The 22,375-nt window shown below is 43.8% G+C and overlaps 1 protein-coding gene across 10 annotated transcripts; it reads left to right on the plus strand.

The window, feature by feature from the left end:
* The first annotated feature begins 1,958 nt into the window (after positions 1–1,958).
* Positions 1,959–20,986, plus strand: ZNF229 (zinc finger protein 229). Of its 10 annotated transcripts, none has more exons than XM_037012352.2 (6): positions 1,959–2,052; positions 2,697–7,933; positions 8,034–8,179; positions 8,366–8,424; positions 15,725–15,851; positions 17,291–20,986. In XM_037012352.2, exons 3-6 carry the CDS (start codon positions 8,146–8,148, stop codon positions 20,191–20,193), a joined length of 3,123 nt encoding a protein of 1,040 aa, XP_036868247.2. In that variant the 5' UTR covers positions 1,959–2,052; positions 2,697–7,933; positions 8,034–8,145; the 3' UTR covers positions 20,194–20,986. The 10 variants fall into 10 exon arrangements, with proteins under 10 accessions (XP_036868247.2, XP_036868243.2, XP_036868246.2 ...); XM_037012348.2 differs by having other exon boundaries at positions 2,697–3,509; positions 7,958–8,179; XM_037012351.2 differs by having other exon boundaries at positions 2,697–3,509.
* The last annotated feature ends 1,389 nt before the right edge of the window (positions 20,987–22,375 follow it).

Here is a 22,375-nt window from a genome sequence, read left to right on the forward strand (position 1 = left end):
AAGGTTACAGTTCCTTGCTTAGTAATCTTCCCTGCTTCTGGCACCTGCAGCTGCAACCCTGGTCCTGGAACCACTGTATCAGGTAGGAGAAAAGTTGTGGTGATATGAGGAAGACCTGTATAGTTGCTCTAGCATCCTTCCCCACCCCCTCTGCCCCAGATCCCCTGGAAAAGCAGAGGAATCTATCAAGTGGGGACCCTCTCTTAGCCCCTCTCATGTTAAGTGTTAGCACACATTCTTGAAGGCATGCAAGCCAGCCCCTCATGCCTTTATCTCCCCCCATTTTATACAGCAAATATTTCAACTGCCCACTCCAATTTTCTGTTAAACTATTGCTCTGAGGATGATATGTGACATGGTACATTCATCTGAAGTAATGTCTCCTGGCCCACTGGTGGACACAATGGGCTGTGAAGGGTGTCCCTTTGTCTGAAGAGATGTAACCTGGTGGTCCAAATTGGTACAGCATCTTCTATTCCAATCCTTTAATGGTATTTGGAGCATTTGCATCTACTACCGGGTATGCAAAGCCCAATCCAGAATAAACGTCTATTCCAGTTACGACCCATTTATAGCCCCCAGGGGCTACTAGCATTGGTCCAGTGTAATCCACTTGCCAGCTATGTGCGGAGCCTCCCCCCCAGGGAATTTTCCCCATAGCCAACTTCAGTCTTTGTCTCTCTTGTTGACAAACAGAACAGTTCTTGTTGGCATTCTGTGCCTAAGAGGCTGCAAGAGAAGTATGTCTATAGCTACCTTGATTCACCCATTCTTTCCCATGAAAACCCAATAAAGACTCTTTATTCCCTCTTCTCTTCTGCCTCCTGACCAACCCTGGTCCTTCTCCATGAGGCCCTGAGTGCCATGCCACACCTGTTTACCAGGGATCTGTTACTTCTAGGGATATTAACTTCTTCCTTCATGGCAATAATTTCCTTGTCTATGTGTCTTACCATACCTGATTAAAGCAAATCACTCGTACATTTTTACAACAGAAGTGAATATAAATGTGTGTTTATAGGAGATAAGGGCAAGGAAGTCTTCATAATCATACAGAAAAATACAGAATCCAACATAAAAGGACTGGTTGATTTGATTAGGTAAAGGTTTTTGTTTTTGTCTTTTAACTTATTTACTTAATATACAAAGTCCAAACTGGGAAAAAATGCATCATATAGGACAGAGTCAATACTATTGGTATACAGAGAGAACTTACAAATAAATAAACAAAAGGCGAAAATGGACAAAGGATATAAACAGTCAATTCACCAACCACTGGTAGTACCAACATCTATTCAACATCTCCATGAGACAGTTAATAATGAGACAGCATGTTTGATGAACCAAATTGAGAAAAAATAAAGAAAATAATTAATCCTAGTTTTGGCACGTTGAGATTAGAACTCTAGCTGCTTTAGCAGACAAGGTGGAAACATATCTAAAACGAAAGAATCCTAAATAACCACTTAAAGTGATTTCACTATTTAGCGACATGAAAAGCCACCCACGACATATTTAGTGGGAGAAAAAAACAGCTCCAAAATATTATGATGCCAAATTTGCGGGGAGAAAAGTATTTTAAATACATATTTGCTCAAACAGGACATCTGGGAATACATAGGCCAAGATATTAATGATGCTTTTTTTTAACACTTTTGGAATAAAATATATATAATTTACACTAAAACATCAGTAATACTTTACATTCCCTGGTGACGGGAGGACGGATTTGTTTGAGAATATTGCCAGGTTGTCTGCAACATGAAAATGTTGGTAGTGAGCGATAACTCTTTTCTAAGGAAACGAAAGGAGGGTGTAGCGGTGCCCCAAAGCTGAGCGCCGTTAACGTCGTGCATCCCTCATCTCCCTGGCTGCACCGGCTGGACGTCCCCTAGTCTTGGGCAGGGCTAGAAGTGGACGCTGTACGTCACCATCTGGACCCAAATAAGACGGTGCGCCGCGGAAGGTGCTGGGAAGTGTAGTCCTGCCCCGACCTCGTCACCCACTTCCGCTTCCGTCCAGCGCAGCACCAACGTTGTTTCTCACGCGGTGGTGAGTAGGCCCGGGGTTGTTTTTGGAGGTCTTCCTTGGGGCCGCAGGGACGGGGGTCGGATCTCTAAGATCTGGGGGAAGGGCCGGCGTGTGTCGGAGGGTCAGAGCCTGGGGATTTCGAGAGCTCGGCCGGGTGCAGGAAGGGCTTGAGGGGGCGATTCCCCCAGCGTTCCCGTTCGGGATGGGGGTGCAGGGCTCAGGCCGGCAGCCATGGGCACCCGCAGGCTTGGAAGGAGCAGTTCCAGGCCGGCAGCTCCGGTTTTGAGACGGGCATCTCTCGGTTTGGAGTCTCCAGTCCAGGCAGTGGCGTTTTGATGACATCTTGAAATCTTTCACGTTAGCCGTCCACCCACTTGTGTACGAATCTCGGAATCTTCTGTCTCTGATCGTATCTGAGGCTGTGTCCTGATTCTCGTTGCCTCCTTGGAAGCTACAGCGAGCGTAGGCTTGTAGACGGGGCCCATGGCAGGAACGGCGGGAGCCCTTCTGTCTGAGCCCCTTTCCTGACCTTCTGAAGTGAGTAGCAGGACTAGATTAACAGGAAGGATAGATTGCGTCCAACTGGTGCTCAGAGATTTCTTGCCCTGGTGTGTTGGTAATTGTGATAAAGTCATGCTATTTCATGGCTTATTTTTCTTTCACAGCCTTGCCTTCTTGGGATTGTTTCTTATAAAAGAGGCAGGAATAATGTGACTTGGATTAAAGATGGCGGCGTGAGAGGAGAGACAGAGGCTTCCTCCTAAACTGAATACAATTAGAAAATTTAATTGGCGCAACTAATCCTGAGAGAGCAACAGGAAAGAGGGCGCTCAGACTGCACACACCTGGAGAAAAGAGCCGATCTCAAGCGAACCGGGTAACGTACCGGAGCTGTGGCTCCGCGGGAGCCCCTCCCCCACCCCAGCTCACCGGCGGGAGGAAGAGAAACAGCAGGGAGGGAGTGGAAGGCTTGGGACTGCTGAATACCTAGCCCCGGAGATCTGCGCTGGGAGCACAAACCTACATCTCATGGTGCTTTCATGAGACTCGCATGACCACCGGGTTGCAAAGTTAATACAGGCAGAGTTCCTGGGGAGACTGGGATTCCGGCTGCTTGTGGAAAGCAGGGATCCATGTCTGGCTGCTCTGGGACGAAAACTTCTATCTGTGTGCTCAGCCGGCTGGCTCAGGCAGTGGAGACAGGCACAGCAGCCGTGAGGCAGGGAACAGCTTTTTCCTACCCCCAGGCACCAGTACCGCTTCCCTGCAACCCCCGACATTGCTCCAGGGGCTCAGCAGCTCCAGAATAGAGCTTCTGGACACTAGAGGGCGCCATAAACAAACGAACCGCCAAAGGAACCTTGTCCAGAGTAAAATTGTTAAAACAACTCCCGAGAAAGATTTAAACGATATGGACCTCGTGACTCTTCCTGAGAAGAGGCAGGAATAACCCTGGTCTCTTGACGTTAGAACGCCAAGTGAGTAGAACATTGTTTTCATGTCATTGTTGTATTATGGCAATGGCAGCTGTCTTCCCAAATAGAGGCCTGCTTTCCTGACCTCATTCGGGGTGTGGTTTTGACAAATGCCTGTTTGGGTCCCTCAGCCACAGTTGCCTCCCCCAAGAAATGGGCTTCTTCTAAGGTTGAGAAATTTCTTGGTGTCTTTATTGAGTGTATTCTCTCCGTGGTTCCTAGTAGTGGTTCATTTGGTCAGTAAATCAGTCGGGTTTACATTACTTCAGGGCTGAGCTAGGTCCAAGGAAGAGATAATTACAGTAACTGTAATGGGATGCATTAATTAAAGGCTTATTATATGCCAGGTGTCATGCTGAGGGCTTTCACTGCTGTAGCCTGGCACTTGGAGCAGTGCCTGGCATAGAGTAGCCTGTCAGTAAATACTGGAGTGGGTAAATATATTTAATTTGCTCAGCAACTTTGCAAAGTAGACATTCTTAGTCCCATGTCACAGATAAGAATGCTGAGGCTTAGAAGCATTAAGACTCTTACCTGAGTGCCACTTGGCCAGGAGTCAGGGTCTTTGCACTTCCATTGCCCCCTGTACTCTTCACAGCCCACAGTTTTGCACAGCTGATTTATTTTCACGCAGATTCTTAGAGACCTTCCATGACAATCTGATTTGATGCTGTCCTTCCCATACCTGCTACCTGTGTTCCGTCTGAGAAAACTTAGATTCTAGTTAGTAAACAAGAGTCTCTCACATACATTTTACCTTCTTCATTGTCCTTTTTTTGTAATCAAAGATGACCTTATTGTTAGACTTGTTTACCCACCAGGATGCAAGCACTGTGAGAAAAAGATCTTGCCTGTCTCGTTTACTTCTTGAGCCCCAGTGTTTGTTAACAGTGTCCGAGATGTAGTTAGATACCAAATGCATATTTGTTAAATGAAGAGATGCCTGTATTCCTAGGTTAGTGCTGGGATGAACGAATAACAGTAATGATAATAGTGTGTTAAGGATTTTCTGTGAGCTGAGTACTGGGCAATAAGCTTATTCAAGTCGGTATGTGTGTGTATCTGTGTGAGAGAGAGACTTAATTCTTTCAGCTCTGCAAATAAATATTATCTTCACTTAACGGAAGAAAGAACAGGCTCATTCAGAGGTTTGAGACTCTACTGAAGTCGATCCAACTACAGAGTAGCTGAGCCAGAACTGAAACCCAAGCCATTTGACAGCTGCAGTATTGAGAGACAAGACTGCAGCTTCCAAAACCCTGCTCCTCCTTTGCTGTCTTGGATTAGAAGATCATAATTTGCCCATTTGTCTCAAACTTCCACCCCAGACTCATATTTGATTTCTCCTTTTCAACCCCACATGTAATTTATTCATCTAGACCTGTTACTTTTTACCTTTGCAGTGTCTCTTGTTCCCGTTACCTTTTTATCCCACTGCCTTTGTTGCCAATTATTTCTGGCATATTTCATATGCTCCCCCACTCCCAGTGTGAGCACCACACACTCAAACACTTACGTTTCTTTAGCCCCTAATCACCCGACAGCAGAATTTCAGTAAATGTGTGCTATCTTCCCAGCTAGAATGTCAGCTGCTTGAGTGCAGAGCTCTTGTCTGCCCTGATCACCACTGTGTCCCAGTGCACCCTCCACGGTCCTTAGCATGTAATTTACTAAGTGAAGGAAGTGGGAAACAAAGCTCATTCTGCTCTGTGGCTGATATCAAAGGACTCAGGATGCAGGTATCAACAGGCTGAGTCCCATTCTCCCATTTAAGCATTCATTAAGCACCTGCATTGTGCCAGGAGCAGACTAAAATCCCAGTCTTCACAAAGCTCACATTCTAGTGGGCACAGAAAGACAGGAACCAGGGAAAACAGATGGCAGGCTAGCTGAAAAATGTCACTGAGAAAAATGACTTGAAATTTTCCATAGGATAATCAGGGATGATTTTGCCAGAAGGGTGGTGCTTAAAATAGGGACCCGAAGGAAGAGAGGGGCCTGTGGACAACTGGGGAAGGGGGACAGCAGTGAAGACCCTGAGGTGGGTGCCCGACTGGTCTGTTTGAAGAACAGTAAAGAGGCCAGAGAGGCTGAGCAGAATGAGAAAGAGAAGGATTGGTAGGAAATTGATAGTGTGAGGTCTTTTGTCATGTGAAAGGACTTTGGTGAAAGCTTCTGCCAGTGGAGTGACATGACTTCATTTATGCTTAAAAAAAATAACTCTGGCTGCTGTTGTAGGAAGTAGGCTTTACGAGGACAGGTATAGAAGCAGAGAGACCAGGTAGGAGGCTGCTGCAGTAATTCATGGAAGATATAGTGGTTCAGCCCAATTCTGGCTATAATTTGAAGGTTTTTGCTGATGATTGCATGTGGAGTATGAAAAGAGAGAGGTTAAGGATTGCTCCGGAATGTGTGGGCTGCTCATTTGAAAGGAGAGAGGGCTCTCTGGAGGCCAATCATTAGTTTGGTTTTGGGTCTGTTAAGTTAGAGATACCTTTTAAACATCCAAGTGGACATGCGATGTTGGCAGTCAGTTGTTGGCATGTAGGTGCTGTTTGAGGCTGTGAGGCTGTATGTATGTGTCACTGAGGGAGGGAATGGATAAAGATAGAATAGAATTTCATGCACTAGGTCTTGAGGTAGTCCTTTTAGAGGTCAGGGATATGAAGAGGAGCCACAGGAAATTTTGTGCAAATTAGAAACCCCTGGAAACCCTGAAAATCAGCCAGTCAGAGGAAGCTGCAATATCTTGCCACATGCTCCTTAGACTGTGGTCCCTGGAGTAGTCATGTCAGCATCACCTGGAAAAGTGTTAGAAATGCAGATTCCTGGGCTCCACTGCAGAGCCACTGAATCAGAATCTTGGAGGTGGGGCCCAGCACTCTGTTTTAACAGTTTCTTGTGGTGGTTTTTAAGCATGCTGAAGATTGCAAAGCTTAGTCCTGGAGGGCCCTGAAGAGTTATGTTTCGATGGCTTTGGGGTGGCAGCTTGTTACTGATTTGGCCTCTGCCCTGCTTAGCCCCGTGGTCCTCAGTGTAGGAGGTTAGTGGGTTGCCCAGTCTTGCACACATGCTTCAGAGAGCAGACCTAGGGCAGGGCTGTGCCAAACAGAGTGAGGCAGAGAGGTGCTTGTCAGAGTGGGCTGTGCAAAGGGCTGAGGAAATGGTTAGAGGAAAGACGTAGACTTGAGCTCCTGAGGCAGACCAGTGCAGGGAGTATCTGTGAACTTACCCTGTGGCTCGGGTCTCGAGGGAAAACAGGAGGGAGCTCACGGTCACTGCCTTTGCATGACCTACTGACGAGCTCTAAGTTGATTGCAAGAGTTGTGTTCATCCTGCTCACATCCTGTGCGTGGAGTTCGCTGACAGTGTCTCATGTGCTGGACCCATGCAGGATGGGCAGATAAATAAAGGAAGAAGACTCAGTTTCCTTGTCGATCTAGAGGTCTTAGCAGGGCAGGCTGTGTGAAAGGTGGTGAGCCGGCAATTTAAATGAAAGTGTTTCTGGGTGCCAGGGTGATAAATTCAGTCTGGTGTTGGCAGGAGAAGAAGGCTCACGTGGAAAAGGAGTTCTTGAACTTGGGTCTGTGAGCATATCACAGTGGGTGCATGAATCTGAAGGGGGAAAAGTATGCACTAGTTGAACTGAAAATTAGCCTTTCCATTAAGAATGTAGACAAGAAAACCACACTAGCAGAACCTGTAACTGTTACCCTGTAAATGATAGGTATTGTTATCCAATAGGCAGTGTAGATACTTCAAAATACTGTTTACGCTCGTGATTATTTTGAAATGTCAGTAAATTCATTCTTCATATTTAATATGTCAGTAAAGAAGCACCTACTTGATATTTTAACCTACAGTTTTGAAGGCTGTATTTCTGTATAATTAACTTTTAAATAATCCTTAGTGTTTTATCTTATGCATTTAAAACATTCCGAATAACAGTCCATAAGTAAAACCCAACTGCCAAAGGAGGCCATGGAAGAGAAAAGGTTCCAAACTCGGCTTTAGGAGACATTTACTAGCCTGTATCCTGATTTTTAGAATCCTTGAAGGCAGGGATTTTGTTTTGTTCTCTTTTGTTTTGTTTTAATTTTTTGCCACTCCCACAGTATGGCCTTAGTAAAGCTTTTATACTCCACGTCTTCCCTCTCGGGACAGGTCCCACATGTTTGTGGGGTCTCCCTGTGCTGCTATGGGGCCCTGCGTCTTTCTGATAGACTTCTGGACCCTCCCTGCAGAAACTTCTTTGGCTGTCCTCAGCCGTCTGCAGCATTCTTGACTCCCTGGACTGCGTGTCCCTCCAGAGCAGGGCCTGTGCCTCAAGCTACTCAGGAAAGGTCTTCCGGAGGCATGATATCCAGAGGGTGTGAACCTACTGGAGACCCAGAGCTTGGGGCCCCAAAGAAAGGACTCAGAAAAAGGCAAGTTCCTTCTTGAGCCCACAGGTTCCTGGAGCCTGGGAACCCGCCAGGCTCGGCAGGCACTTCTGACCCCAAGTATCCATCTGCAACCCCTTGTCAGAACTTGAAGAGTCTCAAGAATGAAGAACTACTGGGTCTTTTGCTTCTCCAGCTTAGGAAGATCAGACAATAAATAAAATTGCTGCTGCTCTCGGAAAACCAAGGAGGAGACCATGGAGGCTTTGAGCCCAAGGCCTGGGGAAAGAGGTGAGATGAAGGGTGTGGAGTGGGGGAGAATCTAAGCCAGGAGAGAAGAAGTCAGTTGGATGGGGAACTGCCCCAGGTGAGAAGAAACCAGCCTGTGAAGCAGCAGGCGTTCCTGAGGTCCGGGCAGACAGCCCGTGAGCACAGGCCAGAGCCACCTCTTCTCACAGCTGCTCTCTCCCCCTGCAGCTCTTCCTTCTCACGCCTCAGCCCTTTCCCAGCATGAGGAAGACAAGACCAAGTTGCAGGTGGGTTGAGTTTTCTTTTCTTCCCAGAAATACTTTGGGCATCAGCGAGTACATGTGTCTCCAATTGTTGGTAAAAGGAAATAGAGGGAAAATGTATTGGGTGAATATATTACATTAGTCATTTCGTTTATCCACAGAATAGCTATGTGAGAGAGCTGGCATGGCCCTAGCTTAGAAGGGAAGAAATGAGTAGTGAATCCTGGATTTGAACCCGCGTCACTGTGACTGTAATTTGCCTCTCCGCTCTACATGCTGCCTGTTGATAGTGGTTGAAGGACCTGAACCCAGATTCCGCAGAGAGGGTGACTTTCCAAATGACGAATCCTCCTTCCCTGCCTGGGTTTTTCTCCTCAGTGGATATTTCTCTTATTCATTTATAATGTCATATTTTCCATGTAATGTACCCTGCCATAGTACACCACGAACACAGTTAAAAGGCAGCATATTGGGCAGAAGAACATTTCATCTATGACAGAATTTTAACATGCTTATTTTTAAAAGAGGGGTTCAAGTGGGGACCTGAGCATTCTTTTCCAAAAAGGGAGAAAGGAAGAAACATAAATGGCCAGTGGTCAGACGAAAAGATGACCAGCCTCTGTTAGTCAAAGTGATACAGACTGAAACAAAGTATGATTCTTTTTCTATCAGATGGCCCCAAATTTGGAAGATTAGCACCCAGGGTTAGCCGGAGTGTGGAGAAATGGGTACAACCACACGGCTGCCGGGCAAGGCGGCCTCTCTGAAGGTTCTGTGTGCCTCCGCTCTGGTACTTCCCACTCCCAAGCATGTCCTCTAAGCCAGAGCACAGAGTTCAAAGAATGGTCACTGCAGCACTGTTCACAACAGGAAAAAAATAGTAATAAAAAGTAGTGGAGTAGTCCATCCGTTGGACTGATTTTAGATGGATGGATCATTATGGTTTCATTCCTTCTCTTGTTTAGATTCTATGCTGCTATTACATGAGATAAAGGAGATAAAAACACTAGGACATGGAAGGATGCTCTCTCAGTATACATGCATGTATGTTAACTTAATCTCATACATGCATGTATGTTAACTTAATTCGCCTTTAAGTTGAAAAAAAGCAATTACAGAATTCTAAGTACATGTTTTTTTACAGCATATGAGAGATTATTTTATCAAGCTTTCTCTTACAAAAAGACATTATGGGGAAAAAAAACTGAAGGTTTGAATCACTTTCCCCGTATGTTTTTATTTTAAATATTCTTGATGAACTTCCTGCTGTGAGGGCTAAAGAAATCAGCACTTTTTTACCTCCCACCGTCTCCTGGTATTACATGGTTATTACCAGTACTTTCCGATCTGTCATCATCAGTTCCCACCATTGAATTGTCTCAGTTCTGTGTGTATAAGTCATTGTCCACTACCTGCCCTCTTACCAGTTTCTTCATGCCCGACTTTATTTTGATTTATCTGTTGATTGGCTTAATTTCACACATACTTTGATTTTTTCCAGAGAAGATTAGTGGATGCTTTAGTGAATGAGTTTTTCTATCCTAAGACTGTCTGTTGCTGTTATGGTCAGATGACAAATTGCCTGGACTTAGAGTTCTTCACACTTTAAGAACTTTGTACAAGTTGCTTCATGTTTTGCTGGCATTAAGTCTTGTGCTGGTCTTTTTCTCATGGCTTCTCCATTCATCTTCTGGTGAGCGAAGTTTATTCTCATTTTTTCCAGAAAAATTGCTCTGTTGATACTTGGCAACAGCTTGGCTGAGTGTCACTTCCAAGGGTCACACTTTTACTGCCCTTCCTGTGTGATCTTCTGACATTAATTAGTTCATTTTCTGCCTTGTTACTAACATTTTATTCATTTGGTCCTGCTGGAACTCCTACTGTAAATGGTCTGACTTCTAGATCTGTCTTCCCTGTTCTTAAACTTTTGTTCTCCTCTTTAAAATTTTCCACTGTATTCCAGGAAGCTGCTCTGTTTTCCAGTTCACTGGCCTCCTCTTTACTGATGTTCATTCTGCCATTTAATTCATTTGGTAGAATGGAGAAAAAGACCAGCACAAGTTCATCTCCTAAGGTGGTGGTTTGTTGTTGTTGTTGTTGTGTTGTTGTTTTTTTTTGAGAGGGCATCTCTCATATTTACTGATCAAATGGTTGTTGACAACAATAAAATTCTGTATAGGGGACTCAATGCACAATCATTAATCAACCCCATGCCTAATTCTCAACAGTTTCCAATCTTCTGAAGCATAACGAATAAGTTCTTACATGGTGAACAGTGCAAGGGCCGTCATATCACAGAAACTTTCAGTTTTGATCACGCATCAGGAACTATAAACAAGTCAGATATGATTATTCATTTGATTTTTATACTTGATTTATATGTGAATCCCACATTTCTCCCTTTATTATTATTATTATTATTATTATTTTAAATAAAATGCTGAAGTGGTAGGTAGATGCAAGATAAAGGTAGAAAACATAGTTTAGTGCTGTAAGAGGGCAAATGTAGATGATCAGATCTGTGCCTGTAGACTAAGTATTAATCCAAGCTAGACAAGGGCAACAAAACATCCATGGATGCAGAAGATTTCTCTCAAAATGGGGGGTGAGGTTCTAAGCCTCACCTCTGTTGGCCCCCCATCTCTCACCTGGTGGCCTCCCTGTGACTGTGCCTGTCTTAGGTTGTTCCTCCCTTGAGGAATCTTACCCGTCTCTGGCTAACCAGTCATCTTCCGGGGCCATACAGGGAGATGTAAAGTTGGTAAGTGAGAGAGAAGCAATATTGTTTGAAAAGGTTAGCTTTTTACTTCTTTGCAAATTTATGCCCTGTGGCTTCTATGCCCAGCATTTGTCTTGAGGTATCTTTGCCCCTTGGAAGAATTATGATACTCGGTAATTTTCTATATGAGGCACGAATTCTACTAAAGGGTTGTAATTAGGAAGGAAGAAAAAAAGCTATAGAAGTAGCAGACGGAAGAAAACATGGGAAGATTGATTATTTCTTTGACATACCTTCTTGTAAAGTAACATAAGCATGTATAGGTTTTAACAAACTACTAATTAAATTACGTACACACATTAACAGAATAGGAGTACAGATACATAACAAAAGCAGACCTACAATTACCAGCCATATCCAGTGAAACCAAGAAAACCAGTTAGGTACCCTAGGTATTTGTGAAAACTTATCAATGATATGATGGATATTGTCTAACTGAATTTGAATAGTTTGAGAAAAATCAGACAAAACAACACATTCCTGGGAACTGTTCACATCCCATATGTTCTTTTAACAGTAAATAGTCTATAGTCGCATGATTTTGGAGCACTGCAACTTGCAGTTCTCCTAATTCTTGGTTGAGTTCCAACAGTATAGATCCAGTCAAATTTGTTGTTTTACTGTATGCACAGGCCAGCTTAGATATCTCCTTCTTCATTCCAATGGCAAGTCCAGGAACCGGTGGGATGAATGCAGCTACAACTGCAACAGCGCCAGGATCTTTGTTGACGTTTTTTGATGATCATCTCCTGGAATGACTCTTCCAGAGAATGTTGATGTTGGAAGTTCTTCGTATCGTATCTTAGTTCGTTTTCTGGATAGCCAAATTAGGCTTTGATCCTCTGTATAAACACAAACAAACTCTTTGCCCACACTTTGATATGACCTTCACAATGATATACCATTGTGAAGAACCTACTGGATATCACCACACAGGAACTGCTTTTTTTAAGAGAAAGAAATATTATCAGAAAAATGTACTTCCATAGCTGATCATCTGACGGTGGTTTGTTGTTTTTAGCAATTACAGTAGCAATTTTTTTTTTACACTTGTAAGGATTCTGGTTACTTTTTTTCAAGCATGTTTTTCCCCTCCACAGAAGTCTAGTGCATGTAGCCGTGGAACACTGTGTGTTGAGACTTTCTCCTTAACTTCTTCAGAAGGTTGTGGTTCACCCCTTTTGAGATGTTCTCCTGCCTCATCCAACTTTTATCCACATAAAAGGGATACCGAGGGACTGCCACAGAGATGGTTTTGGGTTGTCCACCTTACTATCTCATAGTCTTAGGTCTCTGCAGCTTGGCCAGGTTAATAATACTAGCCTATATATATATATTTTATCCTAGCCTTCAAAATAAAAAAATTTAATACAAATCGGACAACACTGAGGTCCATAAGAAGACACTTAGGTGTCCCTTCCAATTCTCTCCTCCCTGATATGCTCAACATTAACCAGAAGATGTACACTGATCAACGTCTTTGTCATGTAAAAAATATATATAGGTAACCGCTTTTTATAAGCAAATGAAAACATATGTTGTATATGTAGTCCATATATGAGTACTATATAATATATATTCAATTGCCAATTGCTAATGTTATATATAATGTATAACATTAGTTATCAGCATTACAAACAGTACAGTAACAAGTCTCCTTATATCCTGTTGCTATTATCTTTAAAATTCTATCATAGAGATTTCTAAATATTGCTGGGCCAAAAGGAATATAGTTCTTAAAAGAAGAAGTATATTATTGCTGTAGTATTTGACAAAAATCATAGCAGTCCATTGTTTCCCGACACCTTCAGCTTTAAGGATATGTCAGCACTAAACATTTTTGTTGACCTGCTGGAGGAGGATGTGTGGCAAAGGTCTCCCATTTAGTTTGCAGTTCCTGCCTAGGGGATGCTTATATAAGCCTCTTTTCACATAGCTGTTTGCTGTGCTTATATTTTCTCTGTGAATTGCTGGTGAGATGCTTGTGCCCATTTTTCATAAGTTAATTTATCATCACATTTTTAGGAGCTCTTTCAATACTAGTGTTATTTCCTCACATATCAAAGTCTCTCAATCTTCACTTTCTGAATAGTGAGTTACCTAGAAAGAAGTTTAAAATTTTGACATACTTAAATGATTTGTAAGTTCCTTTTGGAAAAGCTGGTTTCATTATCTGGCCACAAAGGGCCTTACCCATCCTAGGCTTAATCAAAATGGCACATAAATGATTATTTACATTAAACATTTTTAACCTCTAATATGACTAATTCATTTTGTAAATGGCATAAGCTTGACATTTAAATCTCTTCAGGGTGGATAGCCAATTATGATAATGCCATTTATTAAATTATTCATTTGCAAGTCAACTGTAATACTACAACTTGACATATTTACATAATTATGTGTCTGTGTGTGTGTGTTTATGACATGTATATATATTGTATGAATGGAGAGAGAAAGAATGATTGATCTTCCCTATGATCTGACTGTTCCACATTCTGTACTCTGGTCCATTGAGTTGCTTGCACATCTCTCTGCAATGTTTTACTACTTATATTGAACATGTACTTTTGAAATTCAAAATTATAAACAAAAAGTGAATAATGTTACAATTAAAGGTCAGCCAAAACTTAGTTGTAATGTTCTCCAAACTGGGTCCCCTTTTTCATGGTAGATCTTGAACAGCTTTTGTCAGTTATTTGCATGGTCATCAGTCTATTCATGTTTCCTTGCATTTATTCATTCAGCTGGTAGTTGTTGAGCACCTGCTATGGGCCAAACATTATTCTAAGCACTGGCGATATATCAGAGAGCAAGACAGACAACATCCCTACCCCTGTAGGGCTGAAATTCTAGAAGGGGGAGACAGGTAGTACGTTACCTAAAAACAAGACAATTGCTGTCAAAGATTTTGAGGGACACAGGGTGAACCACAGTCATCCAAGCAAAGGTGGTGATGAGTCAGACCAGAGAGATGGAGGGAGAGGTGGGGAGACATGGATGGATTTGAAATGCATTTTGGAATAATAGCTGATAGACTTTTAAAAAATAATTAGATAGAGGAATGAGGAAGAGGGAAACATCAGGATGACGTTAGGGTAGATAGTACTGTTTGCCTCCGTGGAGTAGGAGAGAGCAATTTGGGAGGAAAGACTCAATTATAATTGGGCTTATTTGGGGTCATGATACCTTTTAGACATCCATGTGGCCATTGGATATGACAGCACACAGTGGAGAAGGTGTGTGGGGTAGATAGTAGATTTGGGAGTTAATGGCTGGTCCACTTGTGTTAAATTAATTGCCACATTGACCACCTCGAGCGCAAGCTTTCTGCCCCGCCACACCGCCTCTGGTTGGGTTTGACCTAGGAGTCTGCTGGGAAGCGTGCTCTGCTGGTGGTTCCGGTTCTCCACGGCGGGCACATGGGTTCCACTGGTCTCTGGCCCCTTGGCCTCACCTGAGCAGCACAGCAGAGTGGCCTCAGCATGTCAGTCAGGCTGGCCGAGTTCTTCCACTATTAGTAATAACTTTGCTGCGACAGCATTTTTCTTAACTGTGTAACAGGGATAGCAGCAGTAGCTGCCTTGTGAGTAGTTACTAATAATAGACCAATAGAGCATTTCCCATAGTTTTCACTTCCTGTGCGTTCTGTGAGAATTAAATGAGATGAATCATATAAAAATGCTAGCCTAGAGCCTGCCTTACAGTAAATTTGCCATAAATATCTATTATTTGCTTTATATCCTCACATTTTCTGATCCCCTGGTAACAAACATTACATGGCTTTTATAAGACAGTTGTTAAAGTGTGGTGGCTCTGGAACTAGACTCTGCGTTCAGGTTGTAGCTCTGTCTGTTACTAGCTGTGTGGCCTTGGCCAAGTTACTTCACTCCCTGGTTCTGGGGTCCTCAAAACTAACCCCGTATTTGGAGATCTGTCAGGACTCAGAGGGCTCCCAGTGTAGCTTTACTGATGCCTAAGATTTAGTACAGCAACGCACCTGGCTTCCTCTGGACTTCACCACACCTGCCTTTTCCCTTTGCTCCTTTTTTTTTTCCTTCAACCATAAGTTTTAGCCACAAGTGTGACTGTGAGTTGTGAGATTCCTTCTAGGGAGTCACAGCACTTGGAGGTGATCCTGGGGTCTGCCGGCACAAGCCCCAAGAAGGCCGAGTTGTGACTTTCTGGCTTATCTCTCTAGTGCTAGTTCCTGCTGCCCAATATTGTTTTGTAGGTGCTGAATATTTGGGGAATGAGTAATACATTGACATTCATGTGCTAAACCTTTCTGTGGCACCTTTCCATCCCTCCTATTAAAAATATATCCATGAGGTTTTTTTTTTTTTTAAGTACAATACAGCTGAGATCACAACTCACTCTTACCTTGTAATACCTTGTCCCTGATATTCCGTGGACAGGCTGAGGGGAAAAGCATTCTGAAAGCTCTCCTCTACCACCGTCTCCCTCTCAAGAAAGAGCATCACAGTCTACAGGAAGGCAGTGATGACAATATAGCTGATCACACATAAGTGCTTCACATTTTAGGAGCCATTGACGTTTGAGGACGTGGCTGTGATCTTCAGCGAGGAGGAGCTCCAGTTGCTGGACCCCGCCCAGAGGCAGCTGTACCGAGACGTGATGCTGGAGAACTTCTGGAACCTGGTCTCTCTAGGTAAGCAGAGCCTCTGGAGAAGTGACACTTAGCTACTGGTGTGTTCTTGTTCCCTGGAGAGACGATGTCCTTGGTCTTTGTACACAGGTTCAATCTTATTGTTACAAAGTGAGTTCATTTGGCCAGTCCCAAATCTTTTCTCTCTCTGTCCTTAAAAGGTGAACGTTTGGGATAAGGGCTATATTTTCTGATTATTTTTTACCCCTCAAAAGGAGCCTAACCCTTGCATTTTGGGGGCAACAACCTTTCAGGGCTGATGCAATAACCCATTTGCAACAAGACAAAGAGACTTGGGTGACAGCAAAACTCCAAGAGGTTCACATCCAGGTGAGAACCTAGAGTCCCTGCTGGTGCGAGGTGAGCTTGCCTCACAGAGGCCCCATTCTGCCCCCACATCTTGCCTGTGGAGGCCACCAGTCCTGTCGTGGCTGATGTTCCGCAGTCTCTTTACTACTGCCCAGTCCTACCTTCCCGTGGTTCCTTCATGCTTTTCAGGAGATGACATACCCAGAGTGAGTGAGGGTCTCTGGGCTTTCCTCCCTATGATAGAAACAGCCAGGTAGCCTAAGACAAGCCAGTGACAAACTATTCCAGGAGATTGAGAGTCTTCCAATGGATCTCTTCTTTAACTCCAGTATCGTCAAGCCCCAGTTAAAAACAGATTCATGTCACCTCTGCTCCTAAAGGTAAAAATAGCCAATAAAGAATATCAGAAAGCCTGGACAACTTTAAAATCATCTGGGACTATGTGGTAAATGTAACGATTTGATGACTGGCAATCAGTAATGAGGGAAGTTGAATGTTTTCATCTCTATGCCTCAGCACTGTCATCTGGATCCTATTTAATACACTTAACAGAAGGTAGGGACACAGCTGGTGCTCTTTGCTCTCTTCCCAAGTTCAACTCACATATGCTCAAAGTGAGTTAATTCTGGGAGACAGCACTAGGTCCTGCTTTGCAACCAGATTTCCTCATTTGAATCCCAGCCACCGCTTCCTCACACCATAGTGCAGTAACTAACTAGGTTGCTTATTCTCCGTGTGCCTTGGTTTCCTGATCTATAAAATGAAGATAACAGTCGTTCCTACCTTATTGTTATTTTGAGAGTTAGTGAGTTAATGAGTGTATATCGTCGGCATGTCAGAAATGTTATAATGTTATTATTAGCAACAGGAGCATTATTAAGTTGAGAAGTGAATTTTTTCTGCAAAAATTTGTTTAGATTTTTTGCTTGACAACTGTATGATGAAACATAAGTTTGTTGGCTCAGGAGCATATTAACATTTCACTTCAGAGCTTATTAATCAGAGCCCCTGCCTTTTTTTTTTTCAGACACAAAAATAAGTACCCTGATATTAGGACACGTAAAGTGAAAGCCTAATATCTGTGCACCAGCCTTGTACTTATTCTCATCTCTGAACTGTCTTTCACCCTGTAGGAGACAAGAATGAAAAGAATATGGAGTATATTCAAGAAAGAGCATTAAAGTTCCTTTCATACAGAGAACTGTCCTACTTGAAAATCTGGGAACAAGTGACTGGTGAATTAGCTGGGAGTCTTGACCACAGAGTAAATCTTCAAGGGAAAGATTTCCAGTTCTCCAAAGATGCTCCTGTCTATCAGGGGTTGGAAGGAACATATACTCAGGGTTCACATATTGGAATTTTGGTGGCCAGTCCTCAAGGGGATGGATCCGTCAATTTAGAAAATCAAGAATTTCCAACCTGGAGACCAGTCTCCATTCAAGAATCTTGGATGAAAGCCTTTGTGAATGAGCCCTGGAATGTTCGAGAAAGGTGTAAAAAACTTAACATGGAAGATATGATATATAAATGTGACAGGGATGATTATGGCTTCAGCTGGGTATCACATTGTCATGATGATCATAAATTACCTGAAAGAGAGAGACCATGTAGTTGTGATAAATGTAGAAAAGATTGCATTGCAAAGCAAATACGTCATTGCCCCAATCCCGAAGAGAATGGCTTTAAAACAAATGGTTGTGGAAATGGATTTAGGGAAGATTCAAACCTTCTCACTCATCCAAGAGTGCCCTTGAAGGAGAAACCCTATAAATTTCACGAGTTTGTTAAGGGCTTGAGGCAACCTGCCTATCTTGAGAGACATCAAAGAAGTCCCAGTGGAGAGAAATCCAGAAGCAATGAGCATAGTCAGGGCTTCAGGCAGAACACACGTAGGCACACCCGTCCCAGGGTCCATGCAGGAGAGACGCCCTACAGATGCGATGTCTGTGGGAAGGCATTCAGGTTTAAATCAGTCTTTCTCATTCATCAAGGAGTACACACGGGGAAGAAACCCTATACATGTGAGGAGTGTGGGAAGGCCTTTGGCCGAAGCTCAAACCTGCTTGTGCATCAGAGGGTCCACACTGGGGAGAAACCATATAAATGCTGTGAGTGTGGAAAGGGCTTCAGCTACAGCTCGGTGCTCCAAGTCCATCAGAGGCTGCACACAGGGGAGAAGCCCTACACGTGCACTGAGTGTGGCAAAGGGTTCTATGCCAGGTCCGCACTACATAAGCATCAGCACCTCCACCCAGGAGGGAAGCCCTATCGCTGTGTGGAGTGTGGGAAGGGCTTCAACTGTAGCTCCCATCTCAGCAGCCATCAGAAAACACACACAGAAGAGAAACCCTACCAGTGTGACAAGTGTGACAAAGGTTTCAGTTACAACTCGTACCTTCAAGCTCACCAGAGGGTTCACACGGGGCAGCGCCTCTATGTGTGTGATGTGTGCGGTAAGAGCTTCACTTACAGCTCGGGGCTTCTCAGGCATCAGAGGCTGCACACGGGAGAGAAGCCCTACAAATGCGAGTGTGGGAAGGGCTTTGGCCGAAGCTCAGATCTCCACATCCACCAGAGAGTCCACACGGGAGAGAAACCCTTCAAATGTGTGGAGTGTGGGAAGGGCTTCCGGCGGAATTCAGACCTTCACTGCCACCAGCGTGTCCACACAGGAGAGAGGCCCTTCGTGTGTGATGTGTGTGGAAAGGGCTTTATTTACAGCTCCGACCTCCTCATCCATCAGAGGAGCCACACGGGAGAGAAACCCTACAAATGTGCCGAGTGCGGCAAAGGCTTCCGTTACAGCTCAGGGCTTCGCATTCACGAGAGGGTCCACACTGGTGAGAAACCCTACAAGTGCAAAGAGTGTGGAAAAGGTTTTAGGTGCACTTCTAGTCTTTACAAACACCAGCGAATCCACACGGGAAAGAAGCCCTACACATGTGATCAGTGTGGCAAGGGATTCAATTATGGCTCAAATCTTCGCACCCACCAGAGACTGCACACAGGAGAGAAACCCTACACATGTTACGAGTGTGGGAAGGGCTTCAAGTACAGCTCAGGTCTCCTCAGCCATAAGAGAGTCCACACTGGAGAGAAACCCTACAGATGTGAGGTGTGTGGGAAGGGCTACAGTCAGAGGTCCTATCTTCAAGGTCATCAGAGGGTCCACACTGGTGAGAAACCCTATAAATGTGACGAATGTGAGGAGAGCTTCGGCCGAAGCTCAGATCTCCACATCCACCAGAAAGGCCACACGGGAGAGAGACCCTTCAAATGTGTGGAGTGTGGGAAGGGCTTCCGGCGGAATTCAGACCTTCACAACCACCAGCGTGTCCACACTAAAGAGAGGCCCTTCGTGTGTGATGTGTGTGGAAAGGGCTTTATTTACAGCTCCGACCTCCTCATCCATCAGAGGACCCACACGGGAGAGAAGCCCTACAAATGTGCCGAGTGCGGCAAAGGCTTCCGTTACAGCTCAGTTCTTCGCATTCACGAGAGGGTCCACACTGGTGAGAAACCCTACAAGTGCAAAGAGTGTGGAAAAGGTTTTAGGTGCTCTTCTAGTCTTTACAAACACCAGCGAATCCACATGGGAAAGAAGCCCTACACATGTGATCAGTGTGGCAAGGGATTCAATTATGGCTCAAATCTTCGCACCCACCAGAGACTGCACACAGGAGAGAAACCCTACAGATGTGAGGTGTGTGGGAAGGGCTTCAAGTACAGCTCAGGTCTCCTCAGCCATAAGACAGTCCACACTGGAGAGAGACCCTACAGATGTGAGGTGTGTGGGAAGGGCTACAATCAGAGGTCCTATCTTCAAGATCATCAGAGGGTCCACACTGGTGAGAGACCCTATAAATGTGATGAGTGTGGGAAGGACTTTGGTCGAATCTCCTGCCTTCACGTGCATCAGAGAGTCCACACCGGAGAGAAGCCGTACAAGTGTGAGGAGTGTGGGAAAGGCTTCAGTTACAGGGCAGGTCTTCGAAATCACCAGAGAGTGCATTTAAATGAGAAACCGTATGAGTAGGTGTGAGGTGACGCCTCCAGTTTGAACTCAGAACTTTCTATTCACTTGAGAGCCCATGCCGGAGGAGAACTTGACAAACATGGTACGTACAGGGGCTGCAGACGTTTTCCTAGCAGCGAGTCTGCACAGGAAAGGAAGGAGCTGGAAGTTTGGCAAATATGAAAGCAGTTGAATCACAAACTTCAGTCTTCGAGAGACTCTTGCACAGCGACTAGTCCTTAAAGAAGTGATGTAGCAGTGGCTTCAGTGACAGTTGTCACTTTCATCAGAGTAGGCCTAGGAGGGAGCTTTACAAATGTTTACAAGTAGAATGTATCAAAGGAGCAAATATTCTTTGTTGCAGGAGAAACATACAAATGGGACACATAGGGAAACAATTACCACATTGCTAAAAGTAATGCTATATGTACCTTTCAGAAAATGCTTCTTATAAAAATTGGAAGGTGATGTCATCACTGGTTGAAGCAAGTCCCTTTTAGAAGGCCTGGCAGTTGAAGGGAGAGTCTTCTTGGCAGGTCTGTGTAATGTGTCTCCATCATGTTTTTGTGATTGTGTTTTATCTCATAGAGGTAAACTGCTCTCAGAGATTGTGCTAAACTGCAGGAGTATTTCATTTAATCATGTTTTAAAAATCTGATTGGGCTTTTAATTGGCATTGAATGTATAGGTTAATTTAGAAATTTTGAAATGCTGATTTGTTTTCCATTTTGAAGTGTTTGTTTCCACTTAATGTATTTTAAAAGACTCCTCAGTAATATCTTTTAGAGATTAAAAAAATAGGTTCTGAACAGTCTGGAATTTGTTATTCATGAACATAATATGTTTACCCCATTTCATAAGCCATTGACATTTAAGACAAATACTAGAACATTTTTAAATATCAGAAATAACCATTGTAACCTGTCAGAATAGCAGTAGTAAAATAGAGTCACACAGCCACCATCAATGGAGAACTGTGTTAATGTGCATTCTTATGGACTTCTTGGTGGGAATGAAAATAGTCTTTTTTTTTTAAATTTGTCAGTGTATGAAATTCAATTTGTATAACCTTTGACGTGGCAATAAGTGTATAGTGATTTATACTTGGGAGCTAGTGGAATATACTTGCATGTGTGGAAAAAGATGTATGTGTATGACCCAGTTTCATAGCATGTTCTTATGATAGAAAAAAAAATACTAATACACCAAGTGTAATGCATGAAGGCACATGCGTACATGGGAAACCCACTAAAAATATTTGAGTGTACCTATAATGACTTTGAAGATTGCCCACAAACTAGGGAACCTGGAAAGTTATAGAACAACAATTACGAGTATGACCCATTTTCTTAATACGTGTTCATGGGTGTATGTTTTTAAAGAAAGAGAAGATGATGTGAGAAAAAGGTCAGTATCATAACTGCTTATCTCTAGCAGGTGGGATATGGGGTATATAAATACGTTCATGTACTTTTATGTATTTTACTTTTAAACAGAGTGTATATCAATTTTATAACAATAGTAAAGCTATTTTTTTTTTAATTAGCCTGGTAGAACAATCCCTGGTGGTCAGTGATCCATGCTATAGCTAACCTCTCTTATTTTCTTTGCCTTTCCCACTGTTTACTTAGCACCCAGTACCAAAGATATGATACGCAGGTGAAACTGAAATTTGTGATTTAGATACGTGATTTTTGCTGGCTGGTAGAAGACGGGGCAGTCAGGAGAGTTGGGAGGCGTCTTGGTGCTCCCATTCTGCGTGCTGGCCCTCTGGGACCAGCGCGCCCACAGGACTGGCCGTGTACCGAGATGGGTCCCCTCTCTCCTGACTTCTCCCTCTCCATGGGCGACTCAGGAGACCTGGGGCGTGGCCTGCGCTGAGCTCTTCCCTTGCTGTCTCGGGACTACTGGATGTGTCAGGGAGGTGGGGACAGGCCACTTTGTATCTAAATAAATAGTTAACACATCTAGGGGTCAGAAGCATCGTGTTGATATCAGAAAATCATTAGCTTTCAGAAGGGTGCTTGGGGAAATTAAAGTAGTTTATGGAACAGCAGTAGAGTCGCTCCAATGATAGGGTGGGTTTTCTAGCCAAACATAGACACCCTCCCTGCCCGTCAGACCTTCAGGGTTTGTGGTTGAAAAGTTCAACTCAGTGCATTTCCAAAGGTGGACAACAGATTCTTAAAGTTGTCCGTCTGGG

This window comes from Manis javanica, chromosome 17 (assembly GCF_040802235.1).
Source record: "Manis javanica isolate MJ-LG chromosome 17, MJ_LKY, whole genome shotgun sequence".
NCBI classification, from domain to species: Eukaryota; Metazoa; Chordata; class Mammalia; order Pholidota; family Manidae; genus Manis; species Manis javanica.